This window comes from Gouania willdenowi, chromosome 4, assembly GCF_900634775.1.
Source record: "Gouania willdenowi chromosome 4, fGouWil2.1, whole genome shotgun sequence".
NCBI lineage: Eukaryota > Metazoa > Chordata > Actinopteri > Blenniiformes > Gobiesocidae > Gouania > Gouania willdenowi.
The window spans coordinates 5,668,979-5,684,716 of NC_041047.1; the positions used below are offsets into that span (position 1 = coordinate 5,668,979).

The following is a 15,738-nucleotide window of genomic DNA, read 5'->3' on the forward strand; positions in this document are numbered from 1 at the left end:
CCCCTTTCCCGGAGCTAGAGCGCTGTCTTTTCTACAGTGTATGGTCTGGAGGAGTAGAAAATAGAATTAGCAACTTTTCTGCTTGAAAGATAATTACTGCTACTTGATTTACATTATGTTTGATTTGTAATTGTTACACTAGAACTCTGTGGTGCATGTGTTGTTTGTGTGCGCGCAGCAGCCTCCCTGTGAGGTGCTGTAAGTGACACTGTTGTTGTTGCTGCTGCTGCTGAGGTGTGTGCACATTGAGAGAGAGAAGTAATATGCTTTTAACAGTGCATGTTGTATTACTGTAATGTTGCTGTCGGACTAACGTGAGCTTGTTAGCTCCTCTGAGGGAGGGACTTTGGAAAGTTTGGAGGCAGGGCAAGAGAGCAGTGGGGAGGGAGGGGGAGAGAGGGATCTGAGAGTCGCGGACTTCACCTTTAACAAGCATTTAGCGACAGTGGGAAGAAAAAACTCCCCCTTTTTCATAAGGAAAAATCTCCAGCAGAACCAGGTTCAGAGATGGCAGCCATCCGCTTAGACTGGTTGGGGTTAGTGAACAGAGGGGAAAACAGAATAGGATTGAAGGATAGTCCATCTGAGTGTTCCAGACTAGTTGAGCCGCAAGCCATTGATCAGTCCATCCAAGTGTCCCAGACTAGTTGAGCCGTGAACCATTGAACAGGAACCGCCAGCTCCAGCATCAAGACACGTGAAACTGAAAAGAGAGCCCTCGTTGGGCGAGGAGAAGGCACAGACTGCAGGGAAAACATGATACACTCATTCCTAGTGGTGAGGATAACATTAAAGGTCTTGCGGCATCCTCCATGCTCTGAAATGCTACCACTACACACAAGGTTTCATCTTGTACTGGTCGCACATAATGATATATGGGGTGGACATCAGTGTAAATGGTGTGAGCAGTATGATGGGTTATGCAACAAGGTACAGAAGTGGGGGATTGTCTACACCTCGGCACAACTGTGTCTGACTGAATATTGACAACATGGCCCCCGGAACATCACAGATTTTGTTACCCCGCTGTGATAAGTTGCTCATCTCTGCCTTTACGGTTATTGTGTTTTTTTATTCCATTAATCAGACTCCTTGGTTTAGTGATAAACACTGACTAGTTCATTCATTAATAAAACTAATCCCCTATTCATTAATTTACCGACATGCATCATCAGCATAGAGCTGTACTCTCCTCTGTAGATTTCAATAAAAAAGTATTGTTGAACCTTTTCTAATGCATCTATTCTTTAATTCAGCTTCCATTCATCACACTGACAGAGAGGACAAAACCACCATAGGTATTCCCCCTCCCTCAGTCCCTCCCCCTCCCTCCCACCCTCCACTGTTTGTTGAATCAGTCTGGAACTAATTAAACACAAATGCATTTTAACATTTAAGAGCACAGGGGAACCCAGCGCCTACAAAAGCTGACTTTCTGTTTTCGAGTGAAGCCAAGTTATTAAGGTCATTAGTATCGACTGAAACCTAGTCCAGGTGGGATGGAGAAAACATCTGTCAAACCTAAGAACCACAGCAGACAAAGCCGGTTTGTTTGGAGTCTGGTTATAGGCTTTTGGGGAAGAGTTGGTGAAATGTGGGAGAACTGGGAGGGGATTCAGTTTCCATCGCTCACCACAGGAAGTGTGTGAGTTCAGCTTAAATACAAGGCAGTCTCCAGTCTGCGAGCAGCTTGTATACTTGCTGTGTGTGGTGAGGAGGAGGAAAAGGCACCATGGTCAGTCGGTAAGTGGGACATTTTCTCTTCTTGTTTCTCAAATGCTGTTTTATTTATAGCAAAAAAAAAAAGAGGAAAACATCTGAACTTTTAAGCAGCTTGAAAAACAGACATCGAGTCTTCCAGATTTGAGATGTTTATGCTGTTATGCAACGATTGTAAAATATATGGCATCACCTTAGTTGATTCTTAATGTAGACATTTTCACTGAGCTTTTCAGAAAATAGAAGAGTTCATTTTTTTCTCTACTATAGTAACACATATATTCCAACACGTCAAAGTTGTGCATCCGTTAGGAAATGGCAACTGCTCGGGCTCCTAAACCTCATCTGGGACCCTAAATGTAACATGAACAAGTAGAAGGTAAAGAGTTCAAGAATGACAAGAATATGAGATAGGGCTGGGCGATATATTGAGATTGAAGATATATCGAGTTTTCTATTTTGGCGATATAGAAAATTATAATATTGCCTATATTTATATATTTTTGTAAAGCTTATTTTGTATTAAAATACTCATTTTAGGAGTCGCTGCTTTCGCTATTTTTCAGAACAGGATGAAAAGCTCGGATGTATTTTTGAGTATGTCGTAACCCAGATCTTCCCCTAAACATCCACATTACAGAACTCACTCACACATGCTGTCTTTATAGTAATCTGGGTCTGTTAGGGGAAGAATTGTGTAAAGTTGTCTACAAGCATAAAGTTTGGCATCGTTGCAGTTTTTGACCTGCTGAATTCCAATCAGCCAGAGCCAATTCTCAATGGGGTTGCCATATCGGACAATTTATGGCAGCCACCCAAAAACAGGTTTTTCTGTTACGAACCAACCATAATTATGATTAAAAACACATTTCTAAGGTTCTGGACCTCAGGTAAATACTAAATATGATGCCTATTTGACAGTAACCTTGACTGGCATCATCATATTGGAAAATCCAATATGACCACCAGTGAATGTTTAACATTGAACATTTATGACCAGAAATGTTTGTTTATTTCACAACATAGAAGCATGACATCCCAGATCAATGTATCCTTAAATGATCAACCAAATCAATTGTTTGTCAATAAATGTGCCTGTGTGGCATTTTTTGCATTAGCAAATTTAACCCTTAATTGTCTTTCTGGTCAGACTTTATTTGAATTAAAATGATCGAGATTTATATCGTATATCGCCATTTTGAGAAAAAATATTGAGATGTAAGTTTTTGTCCATATCGCCCAGCCCAATATGAAACTATAAAGCATGAAAGATACTCAAATATGGGGGAAAAAGGTTGAAAGAAATCCTCAGAGGTTGCAGAAGACTTGGTTATTTATGTATTATTAATAGTGGTTATTATTTTATATTTGGAAAGCTATAGTTATGGGGTTGTTTTTATGTTCAATTAAAAAGTGTTTTTCCTCTTGTTTTCAGTGTGGAGCATCCTGCTGCTGGTTACAGGAAGATATTTGACTCAGTGGAGGAGCTGAATGAAGCCATACCTGCAGAAGTCATTGGTAGGCCCTGAACTAGGGAATCAAACTATGTTTATAATGCCTGTGTGTAAAAGTGAAAAAGAAAAAAGCAACACAAGTCCATGCCATGTGTTGTGGCAGTTTGGATGAATGAGAAGGAGTCGAGCTTTAGGGTTGCTGGTCAGATGCGGACACAGGGTTTATTATGTCAAAGGGTTTTTGGGAAGAACAGACCAGTCTGAGATCTCAGAGTTCAACCCTGCCTTCAGCGTGTGTACCTAGGAAAGGCACATTTATTACATAAGAAAGCAGCTTTTTTTATACTTCAGTTCATGAGACGTCTCCAACAGTTTTATTTCGTAAGAGAAGTGAGTGAAAGAAAAGGAAAAGAACAACACATTACACCAAACAATGAGAGATGGGGATATTAATAAAGAAGATGGGAAGAAATCAATATTTATGCAAAGTAATTTTTGCAAATGTTGTCCTGTAGTCTTATTTTGAGGAAAAAAGTATGAACGCCCTTGTTGTTTTGAAGTTAACTTGACAGGAGGAGGTTGGAGATCTGGTAGGTGAGGGAGGGAGGGGGTATTGTGCAGATGATTTCAGTCCAGTTCAGACCAGTTCCAGAGCCAGTCAAGCAGATAGGAATGATGAATAACTTCAATAAAAATATAGAAAGGCTACTGTGAATCAATCCAAGTTCCCCCTTTATCCGACTGGAACATTTTGCTCAGAATTCTGTGAAAAAATAACTTTAGAACATAATGATGGAATGAATGAGTGATAACACACATTTTAAAGAATCTCATCTTGTAAATTAGTGGAATGAAACTGTATTTTGATTTATTTCTATTGCTTTTATTATTTACGGCCACTTCCTGCAGGTGTGGAACCAAGACTGATCCTTGTGTTTTCAGTTCATGTTCTAATCAAAATTTTTCTATCTTAATTTTTTGTGGTATTTGGTGTAATTTTGTGTAGTTTGTTTGTTCTTTTTATTATTCAGTATATTTTTCTTTTATTTTGTGTTTTTGTTGTTGTTTGTCTGTGCTTTTTATTATTCAGTATATATATTTTTTACTTATCATTTTTAACTAAAAATAAACATTATAAAACCCCATACTTTTTCATTTGTTAATTTTCTCTCTCTCTCTCTCTCTCTCTCTCTCTCTCTCTCTCTCTCTCTCTCTCTGTCTCTCTCTCTCCAGTACTCCCTGTAGTGCCATCGCGTATCCCCATTTGAGAAACACTGTTTTACACAATAGGCAATATTGTTTTTACATTTGAAATATTTCTAGGATTATTTTTGACCCAATCGTTTAATGTTGGTGGTGCGGGCTCTATCCATTTTCTGGTTGTACAGCAGAAAATGTATATTTCATGTTTTATTTGTACACCTGTCTACTGGCACAGAACTAGGGATTTACAGGTACGTGCTGGGCCAGTGCATGAATGAGAAAATAAACCATCAAAGTCTTTTTCATCAATGTGTTTAATTAGATGTACTGAATGTGGATGACTTGACTCTGTGTACAGGCACTATCCCCTCATGGCTGGGGGGCAGTGTTCTCAGGATGGGTCCTGGTCTTTTTGAAGTGGGAGGAGAACCCTTAAACCATCTGTTTGACGGACAGGCTCTCATTCATAAGTTTGACCTGAAGGACGGTGGAGTGACGTACCACAGGAGGTAGGAATACACTCACTATTACACTGAGACACATGCGCTCATAAAAACATTCTACGTTGTTTTGTGTGAGTTGAGCTTAAATTCTTGACTTTTTGCTCAGCGTTTTGTCTCCTGATCAAGTGTGTGTTGGATTTAAGCCTCTAATGTCCTGCCAACACAACAGTTTTCTGTTTTTTACGAGACTAAACATCTGGCACATGATTCACATCCACATCCATTGCCTGGCTTTGTTCAGCTAACAGAAAAAAATATATCCACAAAAACAAATACCCCAGTAATTATCAACATCACTGCAAGTACTTTATTGTGTTCCCACTTGTTGACCTCTCAATCTAAATCAGGAATGGGCAACTTTTATCACAGCATGGGCCATAAAACTGGGATTGTCTGATCCGAGGGTCACATTATCAACATTCACGTCAGCATTCAGAACAATGGCTGATCTGAGCAATATTACAGGAAATAACAAAGGTTTTTGTGCATTTTTTTTGTTGTTTGTGTATTTTTATTGTTGGTTTGTGTGTTAATAGTAATTTTTTTGTATTTTTGTTTTGGATATTTTTTCTGCATTTTTGTAGTTGTCTTGTGTGTCTTTGGAGTACCTTTGTGTATTTTTGTTGTCATTTTGAGTTTTTAGTCATTTTTGTTTATTTTTTTGTCTATTTTGTGTCATTTTATTGTCTTTTAATGTGTAATTTATGTAATTTTGTATTTTGAGTCATTTTGTGTATTTTTGTTGTCGTTTTGTATATTTTTATTGTTGTCTTGTTTTTTTGGAGTATTTTAGTGTGTTTTTAGACTTATTTTTGTTGGTATTTTTGTTGTTTTTTATAGTGTATCTTTCCTGTTGATTTTTTTGTATGTTTTGCTGTATGTTTGGGCCATTGAACGTTCTTCCATCAGATGCAAAAATTATTATCCTTTATATATATATTAGCATGTGTTTGGTGTTGTTTGCATAATGTTCCATTTCCAGACTTAGAGCCAGGATCCCGGATTCCTTTGGGACCTTGACTTGGGAATGAAATTCCAGTTACTTATTAATACTAATGACATGTGGTCTGTGGGTTCAGATTTCTGAGGAGTGACGCGTATGTTCGAGCCATGACGGAGAACCGAGTGGTCATCACAGAGTTTGGTACGGCAGCGTTTCCAGATCCCTGCAAGAACGTCTTCTCCAGGTAAACTCAAGCATGTCACCGTAGTGCAGGGGTTCTCAACTTTGGGGTGGCGAGACACTGGGAGGGGCTCGCCAGATGCCTTCAAGAAACTAAGACTATTTTTTTTTTTTACAATTTCAGCCCATTTGTGCTCATTTTTACCATTTACACCAAATGTGCCATATTTTAACCTATTTCTATCACTTTTTCTTGCCATATTTTGCTCCTTTAAATGCATCTTTGATACATTACTCACATTTCTGCCAATTTCAATCCTTTCTCTGCACATTTTTCCACTTTCAACACATTTTCAGCACTTATAAACCTGTTCCACCACTTTTCCACCAAATGTTGCATATGTTGACCCATTATTGTCACTTTTGCCAATTTAACCACAGTCACGATTTGTCATGCCCATTCTTTGCCAGTTTAAACTAATTGTTCCTACTAATTGTTGTAAAATTGACATTTTGAACCCTTTTTACCACTTTTTTTGTTCGATTTTTGGTCACTTTTAACCAATTTCTGTGGTTTTTAAAACCCCATTTCATTTTTGTAACTAATTTTACATCTGATTAAAACAGGGATTTACATCTTTAAGATGACTATATACTATGGCCCAAAAAATTATAAACTTCCTGGATAACAGTGGATATTATTCAGATAAATAAAAACATGTGGTTATCACAGATTCATAGAACAATGGACCATCATTTTGCTGACTTTATGGATGGGCCCCAAAAATCTCTCCCCTTTATTTCCCTTTATAGATGATCCTGTCTCCACATGACTGTTCTACAATGTTCATGTCTTTTCATCTTGGCTTCATTATTCTTCCAGTGAAGCAGATATTTGCATCACTGGTTTCTGCTTTCGTCTGTTTAGGTTTTTTACTTATTTCAAAGGCATTGAAGTGACTGATAACTGCTCAGTAAACATCTACACCATTGGAGAAGATTTCTACGCCGTCACAGAGAGCAATTACATCACCAAGGTGGACCCTGACTCACTGGAGACTTTAAAGAAGGTGAGTTTGAACCGATAACAAAAACTATGCACTTAAAAACCCCAGATTGAAACACTCTCACCATAGACTCTCTATGGGGGCGGAAACATGAAGAGTTGTTAATGCTGATTGGTTTAAAGGCCAAACATTGATATAAATGACATTACTGACATGAATTAGGAACATTGGTTTATTATTCCACTTTAGACCTGTCATCTATAGTGATGGGTTGTTGATTTAACCTAAAATAAGCCAAAATCTTTACTTGCTGGTTTAAATCACACAATAATTAAATCAACATGCCTGAGCACAAACTCATAGGAATGTAATACAATTTTGCGAAATGAAAAAATGGCAATATAAAGTTCAACGGTGCATGAAATAAAATCAAGTAAAAAAATGATGCGAAGTTGAAATGTCAACTCGAAGGGGCGCAATGATATTTGACCCCTTTGCTTCCCATAGTAGGTCACATGCTGCAGTGTTTACAAAATGGAAGACTGCATTGAGATAGTGGATTCTCCGTTGACTCATAAGTCAGTTGTATGTCGTGATGCAGCAAAAAACTACTCATACCAAAGTGTTCGTAGAGCGGCCGTATTTCAACACATCTGAACACTAAAGCCTCTTCTAAGCAGAGATTGAGACAGAGCATGGAGTAAAACAGTAAAAAGTTAACTCTCAGGTGTAACATTGGTGCAGCACTGACACAGGAGCTAATAAATGGAAAGCCCAAAGTTTAAAGGCCCTAAGACTAAAGCTTTTTAAACAGCTCAACACTCCCACACACTGTCTCACACTTTTGTAGAGAAATTGTTTTTCATAAACAAAGATTTGTTGCACATTTGTTACTCTTCATTGGGAATAATTTTTTCATTTTTCATTTTGTATTGTAAGCCTAAAATTGTATTCCGTTCCGTGAGTTTTTTGTATCGTAAGCTCTATATTGTTTGTCGTATTGTGAGTATTTTGTATCATGAGTATTTCGTATCTTAAGCTCTATATCGTTTGCCATATCGCATCGTGAGAATTTTGTATCGTGAGCTCTATATCATATTCCATATTGTATCGTATGTTGTATTGTGAGTATTTAGTGTTGTATGCTCTATATCAGTTGCCATATCACATTGTGACAATTTTGTATTGTGAGTATTTCGTATCTTAAGCTCTATATCATATTCCATATTGTATCGTATGTTGTATTGTGATTATTTAGTATCGTACGCTCTATATCGTTTGCCATATGATATTGTGAGTATTTTGTATCGTGTGTATTTTGTGTCGTAAGCTCTATATTATATTCCATATTGTTTCGTGAGAATTTAGTATCGCGAGTATTTAGTATTGTGAGTATTTAGTATCGTAAGCTCTATATCATAAAATTGAAAATGTTTATTCCCTTTGCGTTTGTGTGAATGCGTTCCCTTCAGGTGGATTTGTGTAAGTACCTGTCAGTGAACGGCGTGACTGCCCATCCACACACTGACACTGACGGCACCGTGTACAACATCGGGAACTGCTTCGGCAAGAACATGAGTCTGGCTTACAACATCGTCAAGATCCCACCTGCTCAGAAAGGTACGCACACAAAAAAAAGAGTTTGTGTTGATTGTCTATGTCATGGTATTGTATGTTTGGTTCACAATAAGAAGGATGGAGGTCAATGGTAAAAAATTCTCAGGTCTAAATTAGGGCTGGGCGATATCTATCGAGATTCAACATATATCAGGTTTTCTATTTTGGCACTATAGAAAATTACAATCTTGCTTATATCATTATATATTTTTTATAGCTTATTTTGTTTCAAAATACTTGTTTTAGAAGTTGCTGCTTTCTCTACTTCTCAAAGCAGCACAGAAAAGCACAGTTAGATGGTTTTCTAGTGCATCCTAACCCACACTACAGAACTCACTCACACATGCTGTCCCTTAGAGGAAAAAAAGACTAAAGTGACACATAGTGTGCAGCTGTTTGTTAATAAATGAGCTTGTTTGGCATATTGCATCAGCAAATGGTCAGACTTAATTTGAATTAAATTTATCGAGATTCATATTGTATATCAGCATTTTGAGAAAAAATATCAAGATATAAGTTTTGGTCTATATCGCCCAGCCCTAAATGTCATTTATAGATTTGTAGATAGATTTCATTTTATCCAATCATTTCTCCCCCAACTAAAATGATTCTGAATACATTTCATCTAAGCTAATTTACAGGTATGGGCACGTTAGTGTGAAAGGTTGGGCCATGATGTTAAATGAGCCATTAGTCATTTTGTGTGTTTTTGTTGTTGTTTTGAGTTTTTAGAGTTTTTGTTGTTGTTAATTTTATAATTTTTTCATGCTGTTGAACACGACTTTCAAATTTGTGTGTTTTGATTGGTAGTTCTTTTGTGCAATTATAAGTTATTGTAACCTTTAAGATTAGGATAACGTTAAGGTCAGCACAAAAAAATAAAAAATACTGTCACACATTGTGAAAAGAAATTGTTTCCTGAAGCACAAAAAATGAGAAAATTGTGCTGCCAATCACAAAAAAATTACATTAAATCATTTTCGGGACATTGTCAAGATCCCTGTGAGCCTGGAGATAGAGATAAAAGTGAAACATGTAAAAAATGGATCATAAAGAAAAGTCGTGAGGAGAGCAAAGGCTGTGTACATCTGTGTATCCAGACAAATCAGAGCCATTAGAGAAATCCAAAGTCCTGGTCCAGTTACCGAGCAGCGAGAGGCTGAAACCCTCCTACATCCACAGGTACGTGTTGAAATGTCTTTAAAACACTCTGTTCTATATCTTTCTCTGATTCTTGACTCGTTTATTTTGTCTGTGTTCATGTTTGTGTTTCTTTCTAGTTTTGGTATGACTGACAATTACTTTGTGTTCGTGGAGCAACCAGTGAAGATCAACCTGTTTAAGTTCCTGTCGGCCTGGGCGTTCACAGGGGCCACCTACATGGACTGCTTCGAGTCCAACTACAGCATGGGGGTAGGCACACACACAGCAGAGGGGAGGGGGGTCCCCAAATCAATGACACCTGGAGTTACAAATCCCCCAGCACGCTCTTTACATTTCACACCTCTTTATCTCTTTAAGCTCTTTGTTTAAAAGCCCCCCCCCCCCAAATCAGCTGTTATCTGCTGAGCTTCTCCTGCCTTTGTGCTTCAGACTTGGTTCCATTTGGCCACCAAAGACCCTCCAGATTATTTGAACAGCCACAGGTTCAGGACGTCAGCGTTCAACATCTTCCATCACATAAACACCTACGAAGACCAAGGTTTCATTGTTGTCGACCTGTGCACGTGGAAAGGGTGAGTCTGACGTTGAATTTTGGTTTAATGGGTCAGTTTAGGAAAGGAGGATTTTGTGTATTTCTGTTGTCTTTTTGAGTAATATTTTGTCTGTTTTGTGTAAATATATTGTCCTTTAGTGTGCAATTAAAACATTTTTTAATTCGTTTTGTATTGTATTTTTGTTGTTTTTTTAATTATTTTATTTTGTGTATTTTTGTTGTTGTTTTATGTATTTTTCTGCATTTTATTGTGTTTGTGTTGTCATTTTGTGTTTTTAGAGTCAATTCTGTGTAATTTTATTGTTTTGAGTCATATTGTGTATTTTTGTTTTGTTTATTTTTGTTGCAAGGTTTGTGCAATTGTATTGGCCTTTAGTATGCAATTTAAGTAGTTTTGTTTTTTAGTCATTTTGTGTATTTTTGTTGTCATTTTGTACATTTTCCTGTATTTTTGTTATTGTCTTGTGTTTTTTTTGGGAGTAATTTGATGTATTTTTATTGTCATTGTGTGTTTTTAGTGTCTTTTTTTTGTAAATTATGGTTAGTTTTTTGTGAAAATTTTCCTGGCATTTTTGTGAAAATTTTCCTGTTCTCATGTTTTGCTGTAATTCTGTGTAGTTTCTTTGAAGGCCCCAGAAAATGAGACCAATGGTTGCATGTGGCCCCCAGGCCGCCAGTTGAACATGTGTGGTCCAAAACATTTTTCCATCAGTTCCTTTGAGTGAAGTGTTGATGGATCATTATGTTATATACTGTATATACTTGCACGTGTTTGATTCCTGAATCATTGTGATGTCCCTGTGGTGTTGTGTGTCTGCAGTCATGAGTTTGTGTATAACTACCTGTACCTGGCCAACCTGAGGCAGGAGTGGGAGGAAGTGAAGAAAGCAGCTGTGAACGCTCCTCAACCTGAGGTCAGACGATACGTTCTGCCTCTGGACGTCCACAGGGTCAGTGTGTACACACACACACACACACACACGCACACACACACGATGTGGACAAGTGCTTGAGCAGCTGTTTCTAATTAGCCTTTTAATTTCAATGAGGTACATAAGGGTAAAAAATGTACGGCAGAATGTGGCTGTGTTCCAAATGTCATATTAATGTTCACATACGAAGTCTGACGTCAAAGTGAGTATGTAGTGCGTTCACTTTAGATAGTGTGAAAAGATTGAGTACGCGAGGAATACCAGGATGTACACTATATCGGGACATTTTGGAAATATGCACAGCGGGTACACTAGTCATACTCAACTGTCCCATGATGCATTGCGAGCGAAAATGGTCCTGAGACCAGCTTCAAGCTAAAAATCAAATATCCCAATAAAAGCATCTCCTCTTGTCTTCCATTAGTTTTTTAACACTTTTGTAAATAGGACTCTTGTTTTGAAGAGAAAGCTCCTAAATGGTGAACTGTGTGTGTGTGTGTGTGTGTGTGTGTGTGTGTGTGTGTGTGTGTGTGTGTGTGTGTGTGTGTGTGTGTGTGTGTGTGTGTGTGTGTGTGTGTGTGTGTGTGTGTGTGTGTGTGTGTGTGTGTGTTCAGGTGGAGCAGGGGAAGAACCTGGTCTCTCTCTCCTACACCACGGCCACTGCTGTCCTTCACCCTGACGGCACCGTCTGGCTCGAACCTGAAGTCTTGTTCTCGGGGCCGAGATTAGGTGACACACACACACACACACACACACACACACACTGAATAAACAAGCCATAACTGAGTCTCATCATTTCCTCTCCCAGCTTTTGAATTCCCACAGATTAACTACTCTCAGCGAAGTGGGAAGAAGTATTCCTTTGCTTACGGTTTGGGCCTGAACCACTTCATCCCTGACAGGGTAGAACAGCTTTACACTGCAGGGACGTGTTGAACTCTTGTCCTGTCGTTGATACTGAACGTGTTTTTGCTGATGCAGATTGTGAAGCTGAACGTGCAGAGCAAAGAAACTTTAACGTGGCAGGAGGACGAGTGTTACCCCTCAGAGCCCATGTTTGTGGCAAAGCCTGGAGCCACTGAGGAAGAGGAGGAGGATGAAGGTATGAAACAAACGCTACTGGGTCATTCCAACACATTTTTTTTAACCAATTGTCCTCAATAATTCAATAGGCACACTACATTTTTAGCTTGTTCGGATGAATACTTTTTGAGATTTTGACAATTTAATGGACGATTTTCGCTTATTTTTATTCCATTTTCAGCTTCTAAACTGAAATTTGGTATAGTAATGAAGCTCCACCTACTCTCTCAGAATATATAAAAATATCTGCTATACATCCTATCTAGTGGACATGTCAGCCCCTCTGGAACATATTTGGGTCTTTAATAAACAACTTTATATATGCCTCAGCTCCCTGTAATTTGATCAGCTTTGAGCTATGAACATAGACTGTTCACATCACTAATGATTAGTCACATATATGCATTGGTTATTGGGTGACACGCTCTGGAAATTGGAAAAATATAATTTATAGCTGCATATGGGAATGTAAGATAGTTTTAATTGATGGCATAAAGGTTACTCTTTCTTTGGATATAAAACATTTTTTCTTAATGCGACTTCTTAACCAACTTTGGGTTATTTCACCACTGAGGTCATTGTATCTTCCCTCTGTGTCTTATTACTATTATTATTATTATTATTATTATTATCTATTGTTCATTAATTTTCACTAGTAACATAAAAAATATAATATTATATTGCACATTTCACTTTCCTATGTGCTGTAGTTGCTGAGATATTGGAAGCTGAATCTACAGAATACACAACTCTCCTGTGTTTAGCTCTTTTTTTATTTTTGCGGCCGTGGCCTCTTTGTGTAATAGCACATCCTGTGGAATGTTTGTTCCACATCTGTGGAATGTTTGCGGCTCAGTGAAAACATTCACATACCCAAATTCTTTTATTTGGACCCAGAACAAAAAACCAGAGCAAATACAAACAGAACTCTGAGTTAGCAACACAAACTTAGGAGTGATTTTTGATTCAGACTTAGATTTTATCCCACAAATTAAATAAGGGAATAAGTACTTTTTTTTATTTTATTTTTTTTACTCAAAATACATTTTAATTCATGCTTTTATCACCAGCCATTTAGATTAACTTAAAAAGAGATGAAATCTTGCACAATTGGAACTTAACTTATTTTATTTTCCACAAAGGCATCTGTATAAAATAAAAGGTTTGTTTAAAAGTACAATTATTTTTAAAATAAACCAATTAATGCAATTAAAAATAAAACCAATTCTCAGTTTCTAAGGAGTTGCAGTTATGAACTCTAAAAATGAGAAAATAACCGTCATTTCACGCTGTTTTGGAGCGTTCCATTAAGTTTAACCTGATTGGTCGGCGATGATGTAATGCATACTTCTGGTTATTTCATTTTTTTTGTAGTTTCACAATGTCTGTTGGTCATTTTAAAACAAAATATAATATATTACTCAGTAACGGTTGTGTGTAGAAATGTTATGAATTACTTTACTTCTAATAAAACATACTTAAGTACAAAATTGCCCATAAAAGCAACTTAATTACAGTAACTTGTACTAAACTTGTAATCCATCTCTTCCCACACCTTGAGCTCTGTTTTTTTTGCCCCTAAACTCTGGAACTCATTTAGATTATCCAGTTCCACTGATGTTTTTAAAAGAAAACTAAAGATTTATCTTTTTAATTCTTCTTTTATTACACGATTATCCTTTTTTTTAATGTCTTTGTTTTTTTAACTATATTAACTCATATTCATTATATAATTTTTGATGTCCGTCTGTTCTTTTAATTTGGTTTATTTTGGGAGTTGAACTCAAATTTCCACTTAGTGAGTTTGTTTTGTTGCCTGTGTTGGTTAAAGCTGCAGTTTGTAGAATGGTGAGGCGCTCCACGCTCCCCCCTCCCCTCCTGAATGAAACTCTGTGTGCATGTGCACACTGTGGATCTCTTTGCGAATGTTTTCTCCATAGAGACTAGTAACAAATGTAGGAACTTTATTTTGTGCTATTGGAGAGTTTTCTGATGTTTTAGAGACATGAAAGCACGTATCACTCACTGCTGTGAGGACAGTAAGAGGCTCAGAGTCACAAGCAGCCGCCGATCCCAGCTGATCAGAGCAGACACACTCAGTCCACACTGCAGATGAATTGGGTCTTTTCTTTTCACCATAGATCATTTTTAATAAGCTATTTATTCGGTCTGTTCTCACTCTCTCTCTGACTTTGGGCGGACTGCGCTGACTGAATGCGGCTCGCTCGCAGTTTGCTGCACACACCAACTCCTGAACACGTCTGTGCCTTTATTCTGTTGCTTCTCCACCTCGGTTTGTCTTTTTCCTCTTGATTTGTTGTGTAACCGCTGTGCCAAAAGCCGCATTTGAGACTTCAGCTGGAATATAATGCCATGGGACTGTCCCTACTCTCAGATCGGGAACACACATCAACTTTTGACAAGCAGCTCGAGCAGCCAATAGTAGTGCTTCAAACAGCTCATGTGATTGCTCTGTTGGTAGAAAGATCTCTGATTGGCTCCTGTATTTCTAAAGCTCATTTACAGAGATTCACTGTCCACTCAGAACACTTTGGATTACAATATACAATACAATATAATAAGATGATTATGGATTTTTGACCAAATAAAAAAAAAAAAAAAAAAAAACTTACAAACTGCAGCTTTAACCTTTGACTGTGTTTCAGGCGTGCTGCTGAGCGTTGTGGTGAAACCTGGAGCACAGAGACCAGCGTTCTTGCTCATCCTGGATGCCGTGGACCTGAAGGAGATTGCCAGAGCCGAGGTGGACGCCATCGTTCCCGTCACGCTGCATGGGATGTACAGACACCCGAGAACGGAGCAAAACAACCAGGACACATCCTAAAAAACCCAGAGTGTCAACAAAGCCATGGTGAATCCCATTAACCCACTTTACTGCCCCCTAGTGGCCAAAAAACATAAAATACAGGTATTTCACACACTGTTAGTTTGTGTCTTTTTTTCCTCAGCACAATTATAGTGTCTGCTTTTAAACAGTGATCACATAATCTATTAAATTAACTGACATTAAACATGTGGTTTCTAAGCTGAATGTGGCTACGGCTAATCTGTCAGAATAATATATAATTAAAATAATAATATGTAAACACACAAGAAAACATCTTATTCAGAATTACAAGATTTATTTAATTAATTAACCAACTGGCATTTTCAGTCAGAAACAATTTTGTTTTTCTTTGGGAAAAATAAATCTACCAAACATTTGTTGATATTTCAGTTACACAACATATTAATCATCGTAAAACTGTGAAATACAACTCGCTACAACTTTAACATGTGTCAAACTCATGGCCCAGGGGCAAAATCCGGCCCTGTGGAGCATCCAATTCGGCCCACAGGAGAAAGTAAAAATGACAGAG

General features: G+C 37.7%; 1 protein-coding gene across 1 annotated transcript; it reads left to right on the forward strand.

Moving 5' to 3' along the window:
• The first annotated feature begins 1,450 nt into the window (after positions 1 to 1,450).
• LOC114462343 (retinal Mueller cells isomerohydrolase-like) lies at positions 1,451 to 15,305 on the forward strand. The gene is made up of 14 exons (XM_028445108.1): positions 1,451 to 1,743; positions 3,155 to 3,237; positions 4,735 to 4,885; positions 5,959 to 6,066; positions 6,931 to 7,072; positions 8,482 to 8,629; positions 9,727 to 9,808; positions 9,907 to 10,039; positions 10,220 to 10,362; positions 11,164 to 11,293; positions 11,890 to 12,004; positions 12,084 to 12,178; positions 12,257 to 12,377; positions 15,025 to 15,305. Exons 1-14 carry the CDS (start codon positions 1,733 to 1,735, stop codon positions 15,201 to 15,203), a joined length of 1,641 nt encoding a protein of 546 aa, XP_028300909.1. The 5' UTR covers positions 1,451 to 1,732; the 3' UTR covers positions 15,204 to 15,305.
• Positions 15,306 to 15,738: the final 433 nt, after the last annotated feature.